This window comes from Callionymus lyra, chromosome 10, assembly GCF_982586985.1.
Source record: "Callionymus lyra chromosome 10, fCalLyr1.hap1.1, whole genome shotgun sequence".
In the NCBI taxonomy this organism is placed as follows: Eukaryota; Metazoa; Chordata; class Actinopteri; order Syngnathiformes; family Callionymidae; genus Callionymus; species Callionymus lyra.
The window spans coordinates 21688939-21714921 of record NC_141827.1 but is presented as its reverse complement, the minus strand read 5'-3'; the positions used below and the strand labels follow the sequence as shown (position 1 = coordinate 21714921).

Sequence of the window (25983 nt, the reverse complement as noted above, 5' to 3'; positions counted from 1 at the left end):
TGTTGAAGTTTACTTTCTCTTTTTTTTTTTACCAATTTTTCCCACCTTTGACCTTTGCAGTCATCTGCTCAATATACCTTTAAACTGTTTTCTGGTAGTTATATTTAAACACATTCAGAACTTTGAGTTATTTCTGCATTACGATAATAACAAATAGTAAATTCAACCCCGAATATGGATGAACGCCAGGACAAATGACAGCACACACTCTTATCAAAACACATTTCAAATATAATTTATTGCACATTTAAAATAACATTAAGTGGCACGATACCCATTTGTCAATCCTGTTACAATTCTTAACAGCAAAACAAAACAAAGTCCTTAGAAAAATGCTCACAACGTCAAATTTTTGTTCTTTCAATTTTAAGAATAAAATGGCCATCAATTTGCAGGAATGCCGGACCAAAACTGCATAGATTCATAAAAAAGTCAACAAAAAAAAGAATTGAGACACTTCGAAAATATGGCACAGGAAGTCCAATCCCACCTCGGAACCTCGTCGCCCTCTAGGCGCCTCAGAAACGATTGCAATAATTTCTAGTATTCCTACATGGAGATTTAAATTTAGCTTCAAAACAACCAGAATATTTAAAAACCGTCAGAATGATTCAAAAGCCTCGGCGAGGAGGCGAGCAAAGGAACATGATAGTCACAGTCATTTTTGATTGATCAGGATTCATCAGGTATGGACGACCAGCTCCCTTATTGCTGCATGTAGAGACGACTGGTTCTAGCTGTTCACACTTGTATCTATCATCGCTTATCACTAACAAATGCTCCTTGAAACCTGCCTGAAGGTGATTGTTGTGATACAAAAAAAAAACAACCCTAAAAGAGCTACAGTATGTACAGTATGACGACAGTGGTCGCTGTGGATGAGCTATACAAAAATAATTAAGAGGATGGCGTTCCAAAAAAATCCATGATCCCGTTTTTCTGGAAGTAAAAATACACATGTCGATGTACAGTACAGCATAAATACAAACCCAGCCAGGAGGACGGCACAAAAGCATGCTAACTGGTATCTCATAGTAAGACATAAACACAGTTTTATTAGGGTCACCTGATCGAATCTGCTTCTTTTAAGGGTCTCTCGGTTGCATATTATAAGTGGACAACCAATCAGATCTGGGGGTTGGGGGGTTGAATTGTCGCCTGCTCGGGGACGCAGAAAGAGATTATATACATCAACAGCAGTGAAGATAGTTTTGGCACAGAGAACAGTGCGCGCTTTCATCTTCAGCCCGGCTGGATTTTAATTAAAGAGTAATACGATTGGTTCTTTAGTAGGTCAAGTAAATGTTTGATGAACGGAACAACACTCTGCTGGAGACGAGCTCATGACTTCAAACTGCTCCTTGAAACTAATTCATCCGTAACAAAGACACCTTAATTTCAGTTTACGAATGCTTTGTCACCAATTTTTAAGTCTGCAGAAGGATTACGTGGTGTAATTCAGATAATAATTCTTTTTTTTTTGGTATCATCTATCAATCTGTTGACTTAAAAGCACTTTTGCCCAATTCAGGCTCATGAAGAAGTCATTTTGAGCTTTAACTCAACCTTGATCAAAATTGCCGGCAAAAGACTCTTTTATTTTGAAGGAAACACCAAAAACCTTTCCATGCTCTTACCTTTAATTGCAGATTTACCTGATAGCAATTAAAAAAAAACATATTTGTCTCTGCCGTCTCCTTTTTGCATTCCACTCAATCATTAGAGTTTTTCATCCAGAGTCGGGCTCGATAAAGCAAACAACTGCGTATGATGTAAGAATCCATATTTAATGTTTTGGCTTTCAGAGAGCTACTTAGCGAAACTTTTTGAAAATCGCTGCGATCCAGTCGAGAAGTAGGTTAGATAGAAGAGCCGACAGAAGTCTCCGTAACTCCTTTTGGAAGTCTGCAATAAAACGAGTTGATAATTTTGTGTGAGGGTGATGGCTACAAGTCGTCGGTATAACTGGTACAAAACTCAATTTGTCGTCTTGCTCTTTTTTTCGATAAGGAGGAAGGTTTTGAGACGATAAACAGACCGAACAGGTCCTTCGTTGGCGCTGCATGTGATGATTACTTAAAGCTGTACAAACACGTGACGTTTCTACTCGCTACCGCTTACCTGCCTTCCCAAAACCCTATTATTACTGGTCTCATGGATCACAGTCACTGCGAGGCTTTTGATCGTCCAAGACTCCCAGGTTGTAACGAACATATTTTGTAAACGTTAAAAAAAAACATAAATCAAGAAGTCCCTGCGTCAGAATCTTTTTTTTTTTAATCACGGAGGATGAAACCTGTCGATCCAGCGTTTCTGGATAGAAAAAAAAAAACAATGACTCGATTAATCCTGACGGCATCGTGAGAACGACCGACTGAAGATGGAACTTAAACCACAGGACTGATCAACTCAACCTCAATAAAGATGCAAAAACGCTCCAGAAAGTCAATCTGATCCATTTTGAAGGAGCAGCACTTGAGGATCAGACTGAAAGATGGAGGACGGGAGAGGCAGGAGGACTCTTTTGGCTCCTCTGGGAAGAAGGTTGCAGAACCAGAGGAAAAGGGACACGACAGAAGAGAAGCAGCTCATGCTTGACGGAGAAAAAATCCTCCTGCCTCTCGCTTCCTCTCTTAAGATCTGGATTTTGGTTCCTCAGAAACCCCGTGTAGTCCTGCAAGTCAGGTGCCCGCCAGCCTCCTCTCTGGTCAGCACTATGGAGAAGTAAACAGCTTGTAGGTGAAGTGAACACCTACTGGTCTCAGTAGTTCCTCTCGGTGGAGTTTCACAGGCTCAGAACCTCCAGTAGATGCTTCTCTGAGGTTGGTTAGTGCACGTCGTTCTGGGTTGAAGGTTCTCCCCTTCAGGGGTTTGGGTGGCGGGGGATGGCGAGGGGGTCGGTTTATTGTGTTGTTCTATAGGTTCTCCCCGGGCTGATACTGGGGTTCTGTGGAGGTGAAGTAGTCCTCTAGGAAGCCCTGGAGGTATTCGAATGTCGGCCTCTCTTCTGGATCCTTCCTCCAGCAGGACAGCATGAGATCGTGCAACGACCCGGGGCACTCGGATGGGCAGGGCATCCGGTAACCGCGCTCCACCTGGTCCAGGACCTCGCGGTTCACCATACCTGGAGATAAAGATGCCGTATACACTGAGCAGGTGTGGGCACAACTATATTCCCTTTCGAAAGGTTCTTAAAGCGGCACTACAGAAGATTGAACCCATTTGTTTCTGGCTCCCTCCACTGTTAAATCAGTGTAACTGCAGTGTCGCTGCACATCAAGAAACCCTCTTGTTGTGTCCGTTTTCTCTTCCTAGTTACTACTAAAAACACTCGCAGTAAATAAGCCATGATCACAATGAACGCAACTGCCGTCTCCGACCCATTTGAAAAGCACCGATAAACTAACACAATTCTACTGTCTGTGGCAAATTATCGCAGAAACAATGAAACAAAATACATACCGTTATATAGTAATGCTTAATGAAAAGACTAGTAAGGACTTTCGGACGATAATAATAAGAAAGACTCAAAACCTACCAGGATACGGGACTCTGCCTTTAGTGGCCAGCTCCGTCAGCAACACACCAAATGACCAGACGTCCGACTTTATCGTGAAACGTCCATACAGCGCCGCTTCAGGTGCCGTCCACTTGATGGGGAACTTTGCTCCTGTTAAAATGTGTATAACATTTTTTTTAAAAGTACATTGGCAAAGATCTGCTTTACACTATGTTTTCCACACTGACCTTGTCTCGCCGTGTATTCGTTGTCTTCGATGAGTCGCGCCAGACCGAAGTCGGCCACCTTACACACCAGACTGTCGCCTACCAGGATGTTGGCGGCTCGTAGGTCCCTGTGGACGTAGTTCATCCTCTCCACGTACGCCATTCCTGCCGCAATCTGTTAGAGCACCATAACCTTGTTAGCACCGATTTTTGTGGGGAGAAATCGATCAAAACTGAGGCGGGTCCGTACCTGAGCCGACATGTCCACCAGCTGAGGCAGACGAAGCATTTTCCCAGCATCACCTTTCAGGAAATCCAGTAAGCTGCCTATCAACACAAAAAATGACTGGTTTAACTTAGGTGGCTTGGATTTATTTTAGCTGAACGGCAATTTGTTTGTTACAAAACATTGTTGTGCATTTTATCCATGTTTACAAGATAAGAAGATGAAGATTACATTTTCACTATCTGACCAAATACAGTAACTGTCAGTGTTAACATAGTAAACTCTTTTAAATGAAAATATATTTTAATTAAATTTGTAATTATGAATATACTTTGACATATTCTTTTTACATTTTCACTACGATATACTTGAAATTCTTGATCATTTTCAAGTAAAATGCTTTAGCTTGTGTAGCCTGGCTAAACTTCCATCTTAAAACTCTGCCCTCGTCTCACCCCTACTCAAAGAACTCATCGCTACATTTAGTGTTTCACTAGGAACCTTGTGTAACTCTTGACTCATAGTTAGCTTTAACGATGATATAGACCGTCTTACAACGACCTTTTAGAATTTATTGACAAATGTCCACGTCACTTTTGTCAATAAAAAGGTGTCAACATTTTTTCACCATGAAAACGGTAATAAAAAATATATAATTTCAACTCATCTGTTAAACCATGTGGCTCAAAATCTATTATATTTTTAATACCTTTTGTGTTTTACCTATTTTTAGTGTCTTATTCTTTTTAGTGGCTGACTTAGATTTTTTTTTCCCCTCACCCTTAAATAAGTGATTGCTGAACAGATCAAAATAACCCGACAGGTGTGGATCTTAACCGACGTATCGGTGTAAAATAAAGATCTAAGGTTTGAGAGATCAAAACAAGTCTAGTTGCCTCGTTAAAATAAGACTTACAACACTGAGAATGTGAAACGACTCAACTCTTGTGTACTTTCTCAAACACGTACACAATGTTTTTTTTTAGTCCTTCAACTATCTTGTGAGTCCAGACAAACTTGATCAAAATCACCAATTGTTACCATTAATTCAGTTTTTTTCACCTACATGTAGTGACCATAGCGACCACTAGATGCCGCCCTAGTGCGGAGATCCGTTTTATCCACCATACCATGAACATATGTGACATCCTTGCAGGTGTCGCTTTATAAACAGAATCAACCAAATCAAATGTGGTTTGAAGAGAACTCACATTCCAGGAAACAATGAATCCTCAAGGTCACCGTGACTCAAACTGATGTAGTTTCTCCATGGTGTGATACACAAACTCCTTCAAAAACTTCTTTGTTAGTAATACAAATGTATACCGTTAAAATGAAACTATTCTGGAATGTGTTGAAAGAGGAAGCGCTCGCTGCTTTTATGTAACTTTTACTTCACAATGACGAGACTGGAAGACCTTCAAAAGGTTCGCTCGGTTCCTTTTTGTCTACTGAATGGGAACTCGTTTGGATAAAAAGTTATCATTGGTTCACACCACATTGAAAGATGCGGTTACCTTGACTCATGTATTCCGTCACGATGTAGATGGGCTCCTCGGACACGACGGCGTAAAGCTGGACCAGCTTTTCATGCCGGAGCTTCTTCATGACCTGCGCTTCCTGAAGAAAGGCCTCTGGAGACATGGTGCCGGGCTTGAGGGTCTTGATGGCTACGCGGGTCGTACCGTTCCACGTACCTGGAATCACAGGAAGGATCTTTAGCTTAAAGGCTACTCTAGTCAAACTTGACTTAAATTGAATAAATGAAATCCTGTATTTTAAGATGACATGGATGTATGAGTAAGATCGGGAAAAGGAAGCCACATGAAAAATGCAGAGATCCTCCGGCTAAATGTCACCAGTGAACTGCGGGGTAGACGGAGAGAGATCCGTGGGATCGGTCTGAGCGAAGACAGGAAGTGAGTCACAGCAAGGGTTCAATAGCAGCAACACCACCACTTTCTTTGTGGAAATAAATAAGCTGGTCATGAAAAATCATAACTTTAGGAAGTTAGATAAAAAATGTATTTTATAGTTATTTTCAGCTTAATCTAGTAAGATTGAGTGCTTCAGTTGTAATGGATTATTTTATTCGTTGTAAGTAGTAATTAGTGGTGGACAAGACTTGTGTCCCATGATGCCCGGCAACTTGTGATATGCTGATGAAGTCCCATGAAGCATCGGTACCCATTTTAAGAGCCCACTAGATGGCACTTGCCCAATAATCTGTGACTTCAAGCAACATTCTTAACATTAATAACACATCCCATTATTTTGAAGCCAAGAGCGCCATCTACTGATCTTGTAAATGAATGACACTGCTCCATGAAGCTTCATGAAGCCATCAATGCAACAATAGAGACTCTTGTAGGAGCTAAAGCTTTGTCTTCCTGATTATACATTTGCAGTTTTAGAATATGAAACTTTAAATCCACAAAAAAAATTAAATTTTGTGTGTTGGTTAGTAACATTAATTTAGAGGTACTTTGAGTTTGATGGTGTACTGGAGTTCCACATGGACTTATAAAAGTTTTTTATAGGTTCAGAAGCATTAAAAACATGGAAAACTTCTTGACTTTGAAAAAATGATTAATGAACAATAACAACACTTTTTTTTTTATCATTTTACCTTATTTATAGTGAGCTATTATAACCAATGGTACAGTCGCAAAGTCTCTATGTGTTGAACCATTTTTTTGCTATGAGCCAACCACAAATGCATAAATATTTAGTTTTATTTTTTTCTTGTGAAAGAACCTCCTTGTCATAGGTATGTACTGTCTCAGTGCTTTTCTAGTTCAAGTTCCAAGGAGCCTCATAATATCCTGTTGTTACAGGATTCATTGGCCAAATGAGAGAGAATGAAGTAAAACTATACAAAGAAAGATATACAGAGTATAAAAAACATTCTTTAACTAATAAAATCCATTCTTCAAAATACTTTTTTTTTTAACTTCAACATATATATAATTCAAGAAAGATGGATTATACAGGTCAGTATTAACAGTACTTTAAAATTGCTTAATATTTTTATGATTGAATAATACATCATTTTCATACAATTTGATTTGCACAAAAACACTTGAAGTGAAAAGATCGACTCATTTTTATTTTTTAACCGTATTGTACAAAAAAGTACAAACATTTTTCATTCGTTTTACTTTCGAGGACAGCACAAATACACTCACAAATTTAGAAATGATTCAAACATTAATATTTTAAGTTATTAGGGAGAACAATATGCTATTCTATATATTTTTTTACAATTATTTACATAATTTCATTTACATTAGACCGTTTTAATGAAAGTTATTGTCTTTGTCATCCAAGAGTGACAATGTAGTGTCTTTAGTGATGAAAACTACTCAAAACAAACTTTCACAAACATAAACGGATGCATTTCCTGAACAATAATCAATGAGCAGCGGTTCTTCTTACCCATCCAGACTTCTCCAAAGCAGCCCTGACCCAGTTTGAGGTCGAGTCGAAGGGATTCTCGAGGAATCTCCCAGGCATCCCTGGCGAGGCCCTGCGTCTGAGGTTTGGCGACCGGACACACATCTGTGAGAGCGTGGCACAGCCCGTCAGAGTGCTCTGCAAGACGTAAGCTCATTAGAAAAACTTCACTCAAAGTGCCACAGCGACGGCCAGGACGGCGACTCACTGCGGTAATGGAAGACGAGCTGCTGTAGGCTGGTGAACTGAGTACGAGAGGTGATGTAGAAACCGCCGCTGTCCAACTTCCGGATCTTGTAGTGTTTGACATTCAGACCTTTGGTGTTGTCGTAGTCCAGCACGGACAAGCAGTACGCTCCTGCGGAACACCACAACCAGACCAGAGACGAGTCAGAGCCGTGGTGGCAGCTGCGCTCTGATGTCTCCTGCAGCTGTCCTCGGGAAGTCCCTGCCGTTCCCAGAAATGTCTGCTCAACCTGTCTTTTACCCTCTTTTTACTTTGAAGGCCACTCACCAGAAGTGTGAACCATGGAACCAACAGCTGGTTCTTAAGACAGCTTTAATCCATCAATAGATTCAAACTGTATTGCCAAGTTAGACACTGGTTTACTGACCTTGTTTTGAGACATTTTATCAAACTGCATCATTTATATTTAACTTAAAGACCTCTGCCAAGATGCCCGTTTACACCCACGGTTTGTTACACTCAATATTGTTCAACATCTTGAGTAGTATTTGAAATACCATTGATAGCAGTGTGCTCATTGGGAAGGAAAGTGCCAGTGTTTTGTTAATATTTCACTTTAAGTCATAGTTTCTACTCACCCTCATGTCAACCAAGGGTTGGGATTAATGTATTACTTTTTAGCATTATAGGCAAACATGTGGTTTCATATTAGAGTAGCGACTGGAGCTCTGGTTTATCTTCCTCCATAATGACACATTACACACAGGCTTCAATAAAAGGTGTACCATGGAGGTATTTGGATGATTTTTAAATTTGTATTTTTGGTCCAAGATGAAGACGAAAACCATTGAGCCTCATTCGCTACGTTAAAATGAACATACATGTTTGCCTTTAACTCTCAAAAGTAACAGGTTACTCTGAAAAAAAACTCCCAACTCTAAGTTGACATGAGGGTGAGTAGAAAAAATGAAATGAAAATGTGTATTTTGGGAGAACTATCACTTCAAATCCTTTTAAGGGGCAATAAATACTCACAAAAATGAATATTATTTATAACAAAAGTCCTAAAACAAACCCTCGATAGTGATGTATGTACCAGATAGTGATAGATATACCAGATACTGGTAATGAATGATTAAATTGTTAGTTTCTACATAATAATTGACTTCATGGGGGCCACATAAATACACAAAGTACTGCATTTGGCCCCTGAGACTCACTTTGGTCGGAAACCTTGACTAATGAAAACGGTCCATCTATTTTTGAGTCATTTGGGAAAAGACAGTGAGATAATTCCATGCAATCCAGAAAATTCCATGAACGGTACAATCCATTATCCTGTCGTTCATGAGATACTCATGGTGGAGCTGTAGATCCATGACCCACAGAAGGAAGAATCTGGAATATTTTCAGCTGCATTTTTTCCGAGAACTAGTCAGGGGGAAAAAAAAAAATCCAAACGCATTTGGAATGACTCTGGTATTATATGAATCTAAAGTGCTTAATCGTACACTTTAATCTCTGCGCGAGGCCAAAAAGCACGAGCACACACTTGGCTCTCGACTCCTCTGGACTCACCAACTGCCTATTAGAACGCGATAACAAATGTTCAAATGACGGATTTTCATTGGCCAACGTTGTGGAGATTTTGCGACCCTTTTTAGCCTTTCAGATGATCCAAAGCATCTTAGCCAGAGTGACACGCTTGACCGTAGCAAACATGGCGTTAATCTGAGCCGCACACACTGAACCTCAGGACCAGGACCAGCCCGGAGGCCAAACAGAACCATCGCTCACACTTTCACTCAAAAGAGTCTCCCCCATAACTGCGCTTCCCTCTCCGCATGCCTCACCCGCCCCTCGTGTGCGTGAGACTGCTAGCCAAGGGGGAAGCACAGCGCCCTCATAGGATGACCTACTTCTGACAGAGTGATTCACCCCGATCCATTCACAACCCCCCCCAGTTCACACCGCTACGTTTGCTATTCCCCTCGTACCTCCGTCAAAAACAAGCCTTACGTCACAGGGACGATCACTCCACGCCGTCGCACACTCGCACACGGAGAACAAAGATGCTGTGGGCTGTTGTGAAAAATTAACAGATGACTTCAGTACAAGGTTTTCCTCTCTTTCATATCCGCTCCCTGAAGATCCTTTCATTTCAAAGTGGCAGAAGAAAAAAGAAAAAGCTCTGGAGGACGAGCAACTTCACTGTCATCTAAAGTCCAGGAAGGACAAAGATGGATCCCTTTTTTTTTTTCGCTACGATTCAAACCTGGATGTTCATTTGTACATGCCGAGATTATAAAACAGATCGACATAATCTGTGGATGTGGATTATAAACCAGAACCACGGTTTAAATTGTGTGTTTCCGTAGCAGTCGGTTTCCTTTATTGGCTGATGATCCTGCTCATGTGAAGCTTCACTTCCTACAAGAAGGAACTTTTTTAGAGGTTTTTAAACCACCCATCAACACGTCACACATCCAATCTCTACTCAGGATTACTTTTCTTTGATATTTCAATTTGGCGTTTGTGTTCGTCCCAAATGCACTTTGAAAAGTGGTATAGATGCGAAACAAAACTATCTTATGATAAGTTTTTAACCGGTATTTAAAGTGTAATGTTTAAAGAGGTTAACTCCTTACGATGTGTAACAGTTACTGTGATAGTCCAAATGATTGACACATTTAAGAATATTGATATTTGTTATATCTCTTGCATTCATTCAATACGAGTTATATTTATATAAAACACTTATTATTTTTTATTTAATTTTTGGAACCACAATCTATACTTCCTTTTTACAGAATTGCACTGATATCTGCTTCCCTTTTTTAATAATATATAATCACTTCTTATATTACATTTATTGTGCGTTTTCTGATTCTATTTATTCGTTTCCGTTTCCTTAAAGAGTGTAATTTTACCCGACTTACAAGGACAATCTTGAGAATATATATATATATATATACACACACTGCAATTTATTACCTTTATCTATTATTATGAGGATGTGTTTTTTTCAAAGCCCCCTGCGTTGCCAGTATATGTACAAGTTATTCTGTATATGACCCCATAAGGCACATAAATGTAATTGCTCACTCCTTGAGAAATATTTGGCTGCAAACACTTTTTTTTGTTAATTCATTTGTTGCCACTTCACTGCCTTTCCTTCGTTTTGGGCTTTGACACATTTGCATCCTGCAGGCTAGAAACAGTTAGTGTTCAGTCCAGTCTAGAAAGTCGCTAGCTAACCCTGAGCCAACTGTGTAAAGCAGCAGAACAGCAGGTGTAAAAAGGTTCAAGTCGGTGATGTTTTTAAATCTAACGGAGGATCACCATCTCCTCTCACCTTTGGTCGTCTCGCTCTCCCTCACCAAGAAGGTTCCTCGTCTGTTCTGCAGGTTCAACAGGATCCTTTCCGAGTCCCGGCGAGTGATCTTCCCGAAATACCACCTGCCAGGGAAAGAAACCACAGAGAGCGTCAGGACGGCACTTTCCGAAAACCCAGGCGGTGAGAAAGTCACGATGTTGCAGAAGAAGCGCACGCGGCACAAGAGAAGGTGGTCGTGCGTCTGCGCTAAGAAGAAACAAAGAGGAGGGGATGTACTCTTCTGCTTGGATGGAGTCGGACGGAGCCACGTAGTTGCTGGGGATGTATCCACTTTCTCCCGTGGTCAGGGAGCGAGCGAGCCACCAGTCGCCTTCTCTGCGTCACACGAGACGAGACGAGAGTCAGACAAACAAAGGAGAGTCGATCGAAAGATGGTCATCTTCACAGAAACATCTCTAAGCCCGCTTTGATACCACCCACCGCTCTGCTGCTGAGACGTCAGAAATCAACGTCTTTGAACAACTCTGTGGTTCTTAGTGACGCCTGGAGCATAATAATGAGTCGTCGTGATTCGATCTACTTAGAATTTAGGGTTGACACGCTTCAAGAAACTTCAAAACATTCTCAGATGCGTTTTATAAATTTGTTCTCAAAAAGCTTGTGTTTGCAGGATTCAAAGTTTTTCCATCTCTTTCTGAATATCACACCCGTGAAAGACATCTTCACCCTCAAGACACCGCCTTAACTCCCTGTTTAGTCATCGAGAACTAAAACTTTAACTTCCTGAAAACTGTTGGAAAAGCAGATTCAAACATTTCCTTTCGCTCAAAAGTCCCAAACATTCAACCATTCAAGTATTTCCACTCCTTCTTCCTCTCCCGAAGACGTCTGTATGGATTGTTTGTGTTCTTTTTAGAACGGTTAAATCTTACATACTTCCAATTTAACCTACTTTTAATCTTAATTAAAGAAACTCGAACATGTATTTAATTCATCACGCAATTTATGTTTAATCAGAAATTATAACTTGATATATCACAGGACTGGTTATAAAAGCGCTAACTGTTGCAGTGCATTCTGGGAGTTGCTACATTAGTTGTAGGAAGGCCTTCTTTAAAAGTTTGTAACATGAAATCATGTAACAAAATACATAACTCAGAGTTATAACTAAGATTTATTTTAAATATATTTGAATTAAATCATACTTTCCGATCAGAGTGCGATACAAATTTGTTAGCTAACTATTGTTAGCATTAGCATATGCCCACCAAAGAATAGTAATATTTGAAAGGAATCTACAATAGTACCTGGTTAATTGCAGGGATTACATTGACCTCATTAAAAATATTTATTTGGACTCAACGTTGCGTATGAAATCCCATCCCTCTCAACAACCCTCCCATAATGCTTTGCTGCTCAGCCAACCAATCACAGGTGATAATAGATTTTGGCACAACATTGACATATAATTAAAATACAGCATTCTATCAATTGATGAGCTGTAACTTTATAGAGCAGGGTTGTGAAAGACATCATGGGAGTTCACCTTTTCGTTAATACAATAAGTAAGGGTGACAACTGCAGTTCCTGACTCCAGCTTGATACAATATATTTAAATATGCAGCAAATCCTACGTCTACAATGTCTTTTCTCCTCCCACGATAAAAAAAACAAACAATTCTATCATCATCTCATAATAACGATAATAAGTATGACCCATTTCTCAGCAGCTGCTCCACGCGGACACTTGAATCAACACATTAGTTGCATGAACAGGTGAAAGTAAAGTGTGCGGCAGAATTGTAAGCAAATCAAAAATCTTCTAGAGCATGAGTATTACTGACCTGAAGCTGTACTTTTTCCTAGGAGAAACCATGAAGCATGAGAGAGAAGGAGAGGGGGAGAGATAACAGACACAGCAGACACATCAAAATCACAGCAAGGAGACACAGCAAGGCAGACAGAGGCGTGTTCGTGTCGAGGGACTACACAGCAGAGCTTCCATTCAGGTCAGATCGTGGTCTCCGATGGAGGTCGGCCATTTTTTATCGCCAGCATTTTTTTGTAATGTCAAAACAAGTAGTTTAAAATATGAACAAAGCGCATTTGAAGCCCACTCTGTAGTCCCGACTCTAGCTCCGTAGCAAAGATTAAAAGCGGGTAAAAGTTTGGGAGCAAGCAGAAGAATAACATTATTTCTAGTGTTACTAAGCTGCTTCAGAGGAGGGGTTGCTCCACTTTACTCACTTCAAACACATTTAAAAAAAAAACAACTTCCAATGCACTGGCAGCTCCGGAGATTCTACGCGTCTCTCGTTCATCTGAATCTCAGCACGACGACGGCGTCGGCCTCAAACGCGACGTGGACGTGAGGTTATAAAATCTTGATGAGATTACGACAGTCGCCGAACACAAACAAATCCAACTGCAGAAACTGCCGTTCCGCCCCCTTATGTCAATAGACTTGTTTGGATTCGTCTCGTTGGTGCTTTGATTCAGATGATGATGATCGCACAAGTCGCTTCAGCTAATGGTTTTTTTTTGTTTTTTTTTGTCGAGTAGTGTTGCCGGTTTGGGGGGGTGAGGGGGGGGGTGGGGTGGGAACAGATGACAGGCCGTTTCTTACGTGTTGTTTACAATCTGCAGCTTGTCGCCTTTCCGAAAGGTCAGATCCGATGCGGTCCGTGATTCATAGTCGTACAGCGCCACGAACGTGGTGACGCCTCCTGCAAGAAGCAACACAGCCATACAGTAAGAGGCCTCGCTCCAGTCCCGTCGCCGGTATTAACAGAGAAATCTATATTCATCTGACCCCCCCCACAACCCCCCGCTCCACTCCGGTATGAAGTTATTTGCTCGAATTGATGAAAAATATTGACTCGTCTGCAACTGATAGTCCATGAAGGACAATGTGAAGGTTTGTTTGATCGAGACCTCGGAGTTCTTTTGTGAGTCTTGCTCCTTGTGTCAGACAGAAAGTATATAAAAGAGCCAAAGATTGATAAATACCAGTTTTCAAAAGTTTAATTCATTTAATTATATGTTGTTAGCAAAGCAAAGGTAGAAAATGCGCAACATTAACTAAGCGTTTTCAGACAATAAAAAAATATTCTAAAAAAAATGTTTCAATTACTAGGAAAGAAGGAAAATATGTTTCTGAGGCCCCGCTAACAACACTGAAGTAACAGCAAAGCAACAAAACTAAACTAAACCCTTCATAAAAATAAGGACTAACAAAGTACTCTCAACGTTTCCCTTGTGTCAGTATATTTCGGGGGCAAGTTTGGGTGTGGGTGCCCCAGATTTGAGTCCTCTTAATAAACTCTTACAACTGGATATTAGGACTGCCCGTCTTCTCTTCCAAAACCACATTAAGACCCCTTTTAGTTCAATTTATAAATAGTTTTTTGGCTCCGCGATATCTTCTTTTTGTCGTGAACCTGTTGCCAAATGCTTTTTTACGTTGTTATATCAAAACTATTATTGACTCAAGTGAAATAAACACCCAGCTTAGTATATAGAAACTATAGAAAAGAAGAGTATTTAAAGGGAAACAGGCGTATATTTGTGCTTAAAGAAGAGTTTTCTATGTTGAGGTACAGGTTGTTTGGTGAAGGAATACAAACTGAGATAATCTAGTATATAGAGCCAATGCTATGATTGAAAGACAATATGGAACTCAGACTCAGTTGTTCTATTCCAAAGTTAAAATAGTTTGTTATAGACTATTCGTTTTAAATATACAATTTCCCTGCCAGTGATTTACCCTTAAGACCTCAAGTGAAACACTTTATAAAGAAGTATTTCTTGTTAACTTGTTAATTTGGGGGGTCACTAAAGTCAGATAGTTGAAACTGAAACTTTCAGGAGACATGATACACGTACATAAGGCTAATACTGTTGATTTAGTAAATTATTTAGTCACCGCATCCTTTCTCAGTCACCACTTTTCCAGAGAACAACAACTCATGTGTAGAAGTGTGATCATAAGTCTTCTTACCGGACAGCGGGCCCCTCTGAGGGGACGTAACGGTGCCGGTGTGGTCCACCCCCCCGAAAAGGGCCAGTTCTGGAGTATTTGTGGGCGCGTGTTGATGATGCTGGCTCTGATGCCCCCGCCGGCCTGTGCCGAAAGCGGGACTCCTGTTGGGGGTCTGGGTCTGCTGGGCAGGGCCTAAGTGGTGGAAGTGCCCGCTGTCCGAGCCGGTGCCGATGGTTCCATCCAGGCTCATCGAGCGCTGGCCCGGCTCCTTGGGCTTACTCTTGCCCGCCCCCATGTGCAGACCTGGAACAAAGAGGCACGGTTGAGTTGCTACCAACATAAAACAAAAAAAACACATATCCTCTTTTTTTAAAAAGGTCTTAAAGTAGAACAAGAAAACTGAAATCAAGGAAGTTCTTTCGTATCAATTCACTTGTTTTTGGACCAGAGAGTTCCTGACTGAAAGCAAGTGATGTTTTTTCATTTTGGAAACGTATAGTATAAGCCTTGAATGTAATCTATTCTGCCACAATCACTTTACCTCAGAAAACAAGAGCTACTTGAAAAATAAATAAGTGGTTGTATAAATGACTGGACTCCTCACCCTCTGTCATAGAAAAACTTAACTCCCCCTCCCACCCCCAATCGTACCATATCTGTCAGTAGTAGGTTGATAAAAAAGTCAATAAAGAACTTTTTCTTTTGGAATAACTATTTCTACACCAGGATAAAACGTCTGAAATATCTTGATCGTTAGTCGGTTCTGTAAATGTGGCCGTTTGACCTTTAACTTTAAAACAGAAACAGTATATTAACAAAAAAAAAAGGAAGAAAAGATATAACAACTTGTTGTGACGTGAAAAAGCATATTTTATTGTGCAGAAATAAATGTTCTGTGTCGACGTTTCTACTGGATTTTGGAATAATGAAACTGCTGGTTGATCATCAAATTTATATATATATATATATATATATATATATATATATATACAGTATATATATATACTACATTTCTGTATCTGTATTTTTTTGTGATTATTGATATTTGTTTAACAACATTTTTGGTCAATGTTATCTTGAGCCACAACTTTAATGCCATCGTTTACTGCTTAATTATCGTTTTATTTTTCCAAAACAAAAGTCAAAAGGCCACAATTTTCCCCCAGAGCTCCTTCAGTGCGACTGATAGGTCATACAAGTTCAGCGTGTCCTCTGCCTCTCGCTAGAAGTAACCTAGATCGACACCAGCTCCCGCAATCCCATTTGGAAATAAACCAAAGAAAATCATTGAAAGAAGATCGGATATGAAATCGTCAAGTGCCTCAATTTGGGGTCACTTCTATCTGCAGAGAGGATTCATTTCCACGGATCAATAACCGCTTCAAAACGCACAGTTAGAAGTCGCACGGCGTTCCCACGTGGACACGGGCGGTCGCATCCCCACCGAGTAATTATACGTTAGCCGCGTCTTCTCCGGCTAAACGCATCAATTAAAGCCGGCCGACAAACCCGAGAGTGTTGCACGGATGCGATCGCAGACACGATGAGACATCCGAATGCACCCACGGAAAGTCGGAGTGCCGTGTTTGTACAGCGCGTCCAAGACTCCCCGTGGGCCACTGCGGAGTGACTCACAGCGGGACCAGCTATTTCAGGCCGACTGAAACAGAGACACTCATACACGCATCGAAACGGCCTTGTTCCTTTTTCAATCTCAGTTCCAGACGGTTTCTGTGTCGTGTAAGTTCGTGTGTGTGTGTGCAGCTGTTTTTTTTCTTTTTTCCCTGCCCTGTCGTTGACTTTAAAAGCACTTCACACCTTTTTTTTCCGACATGTGTGCTTCCCATTAGTGTTGCGACCACACGTGAATGACTCAACAGTCGAGTTTTAAAAATAAAAAAAAAGAGGAAGGAACTTGTAGCATTCGCTAAAAAAGAAGACGTGGGCGCCCCGCTGTTGTACTTCACGGACAGCTGAGGCTTAGTGGGCGCTTCAAGTAGAATGCGGAGAGAATACGATAATTACAAAGGATACGGGAATTCTCCGAGAGAGGGAAGGATCCCTCGGTGGAGTGTGTGTGTGTGTGGGAGTGTTACTTAGCGAGCAAACAAGTGTGAGCCGCTTCATGTTGAGTCGTGCAAGATTTGATTCAACGGCTGCCAAGAGGTAATGTGGAGCAGAGGAGGTTAACGCATCCTCTGCTGCAGCTCTGACTCACGGATGGACCGGCGGTGGGACGGGTTAACACGGTGTATTTGGGAAGATGAGCGTGGAGTTTAAACAGCACATGGAGCCAGATATGATGTTTATGTTGTGGCATTCCAGAGAGATGATGATGCGCACGACCCCTCAAGTCGCATCCAGATGAGGGAGAAGGATGTTGAGGTGGGACTGGATCGCTCAGGGGATTCCAACACAATGACTGATCACCGTTTGTCTTTTAATGATTTAAACAACGAGTCTAATAGAGACTCTTTTTTTCATGATTGTGTCCTTTTATGTAGGCCAACTTTCTTTCTTTTGTACACACACACACATATATATATATATATAAAAACAATATATAAATATATATTTATTTTAAATACATTTTGAAAATTTCTGTAGCAAGTTTTATTCCACATTTTAGTCATTTTTCCATATTCTCCCCATCTTGATGATTTGAAACAGCACCATCTTTAATATGACCCTAGTATCACGTTAGGGGTTGCTAGAGAAAGTTAGCCTTCTCCTTTTATTTAACCCTCTTCAAAATCTTAAGAAAGTCTATTCTCAACATTTCCTTGTGAACTTTATAGGTTGTCTGTCTCCCTTGTTTTTTTTTCCGGTTATCTCATTTTCATACATTTTTTTGCACAACACCATCATCTCTTCTTTCAAAGTCACTTACGATGACAAATCTTAGCATCTTCAACTCTGACTCTACTCGAGAATCGAGGCCAAATACCAATGCTACAGTTAGTTTTACTATCGATCTCCCTATTATCAGCAAACTGTATTGAAGTATTAAATCTTATCACTACTACAAAAATCATTCTCTAGTCTCAAAGGTGAAGAAAAATCCATTGAACGCACTCATTCTACCAAGAATACAAATGTTTATTCATAGATTCCATTTACATTGAACGGCCAAATCTCTGTAGGCCAGCGTGGATTATATAATATCTTTGATGCACCAAGTCATTAGAGAAACCCGAATAAGCAAATTCCTTGTACTTAATATGCATGCATAGCAATTTACCTCAGAGGATCCCATTAAATTGGCTTGCTTAAAAAAAAAGACCAATATCTGGACTCTCCAAAGCCCTCCAGAAACTGCACTACCCCCCCCCCCCCCCCCACCCACATAAACAACTGTGTAACCCAAATATCTTTTCCTAATATGGTGCCTCGAGGAAGCATCTCCTTCCAATAAAATAAAATGGAGGCGTTATAATTGTGCAGTGAGAAGGAGATGAAAGGTATTAAAAATTAAGCAGCAAAACAGAAGGGAAGCGTCATCAGGGAAGATGAGAAGATGCCGGTTATGTTTTTTCAAAATAAGAGCACGTCAAAGGAGCAGATGGAGTCACTTGTTGGCGACAAAAGCTAAAACCTGAGCGGTGGTCGGCTCACAGTGAGGAAGGAATTTGGGGAGTGGGAGAGAGATGGAAGGGGTCAAAGGTGGATGCATTAATGAGAAGCCGTTGATCTGTTGTTAACTATAAGACACTTAATTGTGTGAATGCTGGGAAGCAATCACACAATTGTGATCCTGTTTTCTTCTGACCTAAACTTTGTGCCGCTTCTCCTCCCACAAATTTTTATCCGTTTTGAACCGTTCAAACTTTTATCATCTCAGCTTGTTTTCGAAATTCGGGCTATGTTCTAGCTTTCTTTTATCTCTTCCACTCTTTCTTTTATTCACCTTTCTTTCTACCCCATACATTTCAATGGGGAAAATCTTCAACTCATGTTTCAACTCCTTCCACTTTGACCTACTACTTTTACTACTAATTCTACTTTAACTACTAATTCTACTTTAACTACTAATTCCACTACTAATTTTACTTTTCTACTACTTCTATTTTTACTACTTATTCCACTTCTACTTTAAATACTAATTCCACTTCTTGTACTTTAAATACTAATTCCACTTCTTCTACTTTAAATACTAATTCCACTTCTTCTACTTTAAATACTAATTCCCCTACTACTTCAACAGCACAGCAGGGTCAGCATTCACACTGCATTTTCTTCTGGAAATGCATTTTTGGAGTTTGAATTAAGGATCTGATCATTTAAACTGAGGTGAATTGAGTATAAAGACACATTTTTTTGTTAATGCTTAGTGTCATTGTTCAGGCTAACGCGTTGAATTGAAATGGAACGTTGTCAAACTTTAATTAAAAAAAAAAAATATTACATTTTCAGTTATGGTTCTTCAATCACCACATATTGCTAACATGCTAGTCACACAACTCCTCCAAAACCACCTCTGGGTTCTCGGACCATCTGAGAAGCCTCAGTTTCTTGTCCACCTTGAAGGAAAACATCCATGTTTTCTCGGTTGTCTAAAATACGACTAAATATGTAATTGGGGTCCATGATCCCACTGTGGTCATCATGAGACATGGGTCCTAGATTTACCCAGCTGAGAGCTCTGAAGCGCGATCGTCCATTTGCTGAAAGGCCACACTTAGCTTCCTCTTCCGACGACTCTCGCCCACTGCCACAAGATCAATTCATTAAATGTGCGTCACAGACATCTCGCCTGCCAACACTTGAAAGCAGCCTATCCATAGCGATTGTCCAACATCCAAAGGATGATACACCTTTCATTGTGCAATTGTAAAACGCACATCTTGAGGCAGTGGGATAAAAAAAAGATGGATGCTAAGCAAAGGGTGGTATGAAAGCAGGACGGCTCAGGTGTTGAACACATAATGTGATCGACTGTTGAGTCACTCCGTGGTTGATGATCTCACTGAACAGTGCCGGCCTTGCCTCTTGTTGTCAACAACATCTGAATCATCATATTCTTTGCTTTTCCTTAATGGTTTCCGACATTTTGAGTGTGGTTCATGGTCATTTGTGTACCGTGAAAGGTAAAACAACGGCATGGGGATGATGCCACATCCGTGTTTGAAACGTTTAAGTTGAACGAGACGGCGATTTTCACCAACATTTTTCTAGCATTTGCGATCCGACTAAGTAATACATGAACTGAGATCATAAAAAGATGAATAAGGAAACAACTTCTGCTTTCTTGCAGCTCATGAAATCGGACGGGACAGATAAGGGCCATAGTTTACTTCACGTCCCAAAATATACTGTACGGAATTTCCAAATTTTATGACTGTGAATTGTGCTTGTGAAACCTGAGCAGTGGTCTGAATAATTGGTCAGTATATTGGATTTTAGACTCGGGGTGGTGAGGGTTCTCTGATTTCCGAGATGAGGGCGGAGGGTTCTGACTACACAAAGCATTAATCAATTTTATGTTGAGACTACATTATCTAAAAAAACAAACAAAGGAAAGTATGGAATTGCAGAAGGAAAATCCAAATATATATATAAAAAAACAACTTCCATCAGTGTTATGAAAATGCTACAATGTTATCGTAGCTAATAGCATCTTTAGATGTCTTAAAGTTTTAGGACAAGTTTAAGTTGTTTTACATTGAATTTGGATCAAAAGCACAGATATACAACACTGACATTGTGTTACAATGACAGCATGAGTAACACATATTAACAGATAAAGCCTAAACCAGCAACACCAACCTATAATATTTAACTAGAGCGTACCAATGAACAGAGTTTGTGGCTAAGGAGACCGAAACTGAACCAGATATCAATAGAAGCCACTTCCTGAAGTTCTACCATTACTCATGGAACCCTAGTCAGTCTGGAAAATTCCACCCATCCATCTTCGTGGTCCTTCCTGCACATGTCGCTCAGGTTCAATCCAAGCAGATATAAGCGAGAGCACACAACTAAACAGACACAGAATTTTTTCACAATAAAAAGCATCATTAATAGTTCAAACAAGGTCTCCTTATTATGGCGAGTAAGCCGTTTAGGTGACAGAGATTTAGCAACTATTGCATCAAACGCTGCAATTTCATGTCCTCAAACACTCCGTGGTCATATTAAAGCAGACCAAGGTTGTTCGGTTGAACAATAGATAAGAAGCAAAGCGGTGGGATTCATAAATTGGCAAACAGTTAGTGAGTATAAAGTTTTGCTGCAAAATAAGACTGCAACTATTGTGCTTGCTCAGCATTTATACGATTTCAAAATAAGCCAGGTGAGGACGGACAGTCACGGTTTTGGTCCAAGTTTTTTTTTTGGTAATCCATGTTAGTCACTGATGGGTTTACATTGAATTATAGAAGTGAATTCTTTTTGAGGAACCAAAAATGATCTGATTGACGAGGATCGTCTTTTTGTTGAGTGTAATGTTCAGAGGAAGTTGAACTCACTCATAAAAAGACCTTTAAATTATCATTCCTACGTGATAATTTAAAGGTCTTTTTATGAGTGAGTCCGGATGGAAAATAGTAGGTCAGACCGAAATGGTTCTTACACTGGCAAGTTTTCTAACTGCTAATAATTGATAAAGCTTAATGTATCTGGATCAATAAAGTTTTTTCTATCTATCCATCAATCCAGCTATATCATAAAAAAACAAAAAAGTTAGCATAGATAGCTGACTTTATAGTCCAACTTTACACAAACAACGAAAAATTAAGACTAGATAAAAAATTGTGTTTTTAAATGTTTTTAATTGAACTTATTCTGTTTATTTAATAGTAATTTGTTCAATATCTAGATTAAAATCAATGCCAGTACTACAAAAAAAAGCCGTAATATTTCCTTCACTCACTGAGTGAAAGTGACATTAGAAAACCTGATCACCGACCCGTTCACTTTTTGACGCTCTCATGTTTCCACTTGGCGACCGGCAGCTGTGGCTCTCACACTTTTAAGCTGAGCTGTACATTTCTGGTCGGGACGGACCAACACTTGGCCGCGACAAACTTTCTCGGTCACAGCAGACGCGAGCAGTTGCCAGCGTGAAGAAGCGTCTTTTCAGTCAATGGTGGGAGCATAGGGGGGGTTAAGATAGGAAGAAATGTAGACATGTGCGACTTCCTACCAAAAAGTTGTGACAGATCTTTAAACAATTTCTGCCAACATTTGAACAGGATAGATTACCTGAAGGAATTCTGTCATGTCAAACCAGGAAAGTAGGATGTCCATTCAAATAAACAGTTCCTGTTTAAATGTGGATTCAATAAAGGCATGACGGCTAGATTAACGCTGTAATGTTTCAAAAGAAGAACAAAAGCTTCTGGTATCTGATCACTTCTCTATGGGGAAATGATCCAGAACTAAAACCTTCTACCACTCCCCACTGAAAGGCGGAACATTGATACACTAATCCTCCGGTTGAAGTCGTCAGATCGTTTTTGAAATGTTTCCTGATCCACTTTACTTTCAAGCGAACCGTGAGATAAATATTGTTTGAAAATTGTCTGCTCTTGTATATCATTAAAGACAGCAAAACAGTGTTTCTTGGATAGGTAACGACCGTCTTCTCTGGACCAGGTGGTAGTTATGTCAATGGCTTATTATGCTGCTCTGCTGTGTGTTTAGTTTCATAGCTTTAGCAACAAAACAATCTCTGTGAAGAGACGAACACTGAGATCAGAAAACAGAGGATTAAGTAGTTGTGCTGTCATTTCTCTCCACGACCATAATCCAAAAACAGTTTGATTAGTGACTCCTGGTGATCCGCCGCCGTGGTTCCCACCAGGTAAAGGTCAAGACAAACATGTTGACAATTTCTGCTTGAATTACTTACGATAAACAACCTGCTTTTAAAGAGCCACCACCATGCATATTACATATTTAATAATATTTCACATAGAATGTCTTAAAGGGCAACTAAAGTCAAACTTCAACTTCCCTGACGTTTCAAATATCAAAGTCTTCCTCTCCGAGAGGCAGTAGGTCAAGACAGTGTTTTGAAGTTGTAATCACACCCCGCTTTGTTTATACAACGAGTCACTTGGCGGTGGAGACTTCTGGTATCGATGACACGTGGTGACAAACCTCGACGCTTGACCAAATCACAGCAGTATGATGGTAGTTATGGTAAATTTCATCTCCAGAAAAATGGTTTCAGTGGGCGGGGCTTAAGTACATTTTCTAATGTCAATATTTCAATGAAAAGAGAGTTTCGTACAAACACACACATACTGAGGATACAATAGAGGTCCGAGATCTTCTTAAGAGACACTTACATCAACATATTATTTACCCTTTAACCGCATGTATCTTCTTTTTTCATTTTTACATATTTATGTTTACAAATGAAGCATTAATTATCTAAAGTTTATTCCCTAAGTGGTGTCATACAACCCTGCTACCCAAGGCAAGAGGCAGGTGATCCCCAGGACAGGTCGCCCGTAGGGTTGGGTATCGTTTGGGTTTTAACCAAGACAAGTGATAAAACAGATTTTGTATATGGGTTCTAGTATTTTAAAGTAGCCAAAACCTGAAAAATGCGGCTCAGGGACAACACATGGCCCTTTGGCTGCATTCATGCGGCCCCCAAATTAAATATATCGGACGTTTATCTATCATTCTTGCCTCCTTTTTCCTTCTTTAAAATATTATAAAATGGTGGTTATCATATAATATTTTGAAACATAATAATACACAATAAAATGAGAAATGTATTCCATTTTTTCGTTGATACCTTCATTCTTTTTTTCAGCTTGACAGATGTTCACAACGCTCACATTATATAATGTGGCTCTTCAGAATATGTAATCACTCACCCCTGCCTTCAACTGACATTTCTTTCTTTTTTTTAATAAATGAGATGATTCAAAACAATTATACAAAGTGCTTATTGAGCAAATTTCCAATGCAACAGTTTTTCTATCAGAGTTATTTTGAGGCTACATTTCTGTGTTACAGTGTGAATGAGGAGCTTTGCCAGAACCTAGTAGGAAATCAGAGCGTTTCAATGAAATGCTCACAAATCCATGTAGAAGGGACACAGGTTCACTTTAAACTCGAGTCGATTCAAGCGTGTTTAGAACGCAGTGAAGGAGCAACACGTGTGTTTATCAGATGACTCTGTGCTCAGTCATTAGTTTGGACAAGTATTTACTTTTTGAGACCGTGTTGCTACATGACTGCGTCGACATAAACCTTCACTTGCATCAAAACAACGTCGAAAACCAATCTGTTCACCCCAAGAAACAACAACAGTCTATCTCTGATCCATGAGCTCAAGCAAAGAGAAGAAGAAAGTGCAGGCAGTGTGGGATGGACAATCTAATGGACAGTGGTGGGAGTTGAAATGATGTATGGTTTTAGGCACAACATGACACATATTAATATTGAATACATAATATAGTGGCATTCATGTATTTGATAAACTTGAAGAGTGGAGGCGCGGCTAGGGAGGATGATCTAGTGTGGCCCTCATGAGGTCAAAGATCACGTAGAAAATGAATAGAAAATTAGTATTTTCTATTATTCATTACCAGTCTCTAAATATGACAAATAGGGTTTTTATTGGGGTTTTTTCCCCGCCGCTTTCGTCATTTTTGCAAGTATTTATTGCCTTTAAAAAAAGATAATATTGAATAAGAAACTAAATATTTGCAAATAAACGTTATATATCCTTTATTTTTGCTTGGTGGCCCCTCACAAAAGCTACCGTATAAAATATGGCCCCTCAGGAAATGAACCTGCTATGTCAACCCCAAATGTTAATGATAGAAAGAATATAAGTATACTGCCGATTTCAGAGGTTGAATAGTATCTTAGATGCAGTCGAAGTCACACTAGAAATTAGCTTCTGGTTCTTGCAAGCATCGACTGATGAAATGCATTATGGGAGTAGGAGTATGAATGGAAGTTGTTTTGTTTTTTTTCAAATCAATAGACCGAAGATGAGTTTAACACACCTGTCCTATACATGCTAGATTAATATCCAATAATTAAATTTCCATAATAATTGATAAACTTGTAAATAGCGTCAGAATGTGTAATTCAATTAGTTTCCCACACACACCCAGTGTCTAACCTGAACTCATTGGCTTATGGAAATGAGCTGGATGAAGCCCAACCCCCCCTTTAAACTAACAGTAAATGGATTTTAACACTTAATTAAAAATTCTATTTTCTTGGATTTAAATTAAAAACACCAATTATCAAGGGTTGGGGTCTGTTTGCAGGGAGCAGGGGTGGGGCTGGATCCTCTGACAAGAGTGGCAGCTGTCAGAATCATTCCCAAGAAAATGGATTTTATGAAAGTTAATAATAATAAGAATATAAACCCGGGTGGTTATTAAAGGGAGAACGAGTGAGTAGTAAAAACAAAGCTCGGTGTCTCCAGCAGTCGGATGAATCAAAACAGGTGCTGCTGCCACAGCTCCATTTTGAATGTCGATGGCGTGTTTTTTTCTCCAAACGACGTCGAATTTAATGGCTTTTTTTTCCAGGCCAGAATCGCGGTGAATCAACATTTTTTTTAAATGTACGAGTTAATGTGGATTTTAATTCAAACAAATACGAGTGTACGATGTGACAGAAGCGTTCGGCTCAATGGCCTGCAACAATGAACTCAACGAGGGGGGTCACGAGCGAACAACATCCGCCGAGGAGAGGGGGGGAAGAAATGGAAAAAGAAGAGAAGAGTCGCCAAAAAAAAGGATCGGTTGTACTCACCAAAAAACAACAAAAAAAAAGGCGTCTCGATTCAACCAAAAATCCGAGACGCGCGGCGAAGGAAGCGAAGCTACGTCCGGATGCCTGTCCTCATGAGAGCCGGGATGGACGGACGGTTGCTGTGGAAACCACGGTCCGGACACGAATCTCCATTTAGCGAATTTGGTCAGAGACACGGGGAGAGGAGGTCATGCTGCACGGGGATGCCTTCATGAGAGGAGGAGGAGGGTGGTGGTGGTGAGGGGGGGCGCAGCTGCTGCTGCCGGTGGGCTGGACAAAAGCGACGCTGGAGAGTCTGGATGTTACGCAGGACGTCGAGCGCGTTCATC

At 40.2% G+C, this 25983-nt stretch overlaps 1 protein-coding gene across 2 annotated transcripts; it reads right to left on the bottom strand.

Annotated features, from left to right (window-relative positions):
- Window positions 1-219: 219 nt before the first annotated feature.
- LOC148070955 (proto-oncogene tyrosine-protein kinase Src-like) lies at window positions 220-25983 on the bottom strand. Of its 2 annotated transcripts, XM_087800009.1 has the most exons (13): window positions 25655-25982; window positions 14933-15217; window positions 13559-13658; window positions 12777-12794; window positions 11209-11307; window positions 10951-11054; window positions 7617-7766; window positions 7391-7546; window positions 5470-5649; window positions 3977-4053; window positions 3748-3901; window positions 3539-3670; window positions 220-3124 (listed from the first exon to the last, which is right to left on the bottom strand). In XM_087800009.1, the coding sequence occupies exons 2-13, from the start codon at window positions 15207-15209 to the stop codon at window positions 2916-2918; spliced, it is 1656 nt and encodes a 551-aa protein (XP_087656135.1). In that variant the 5' UTR covers window positions 15210-15217; window positions 25655-25982; the 3' UTR covers window positions 220-2915. The 2 variants fall into 2 exon arrangements, with proteins under 2 accessions (XP_087656135.1, XP_087656137.1); XM_087800011.1 differs by lacking the exon at window positions 12777-12794 and having other exon boundaries at window positions 25655-25983.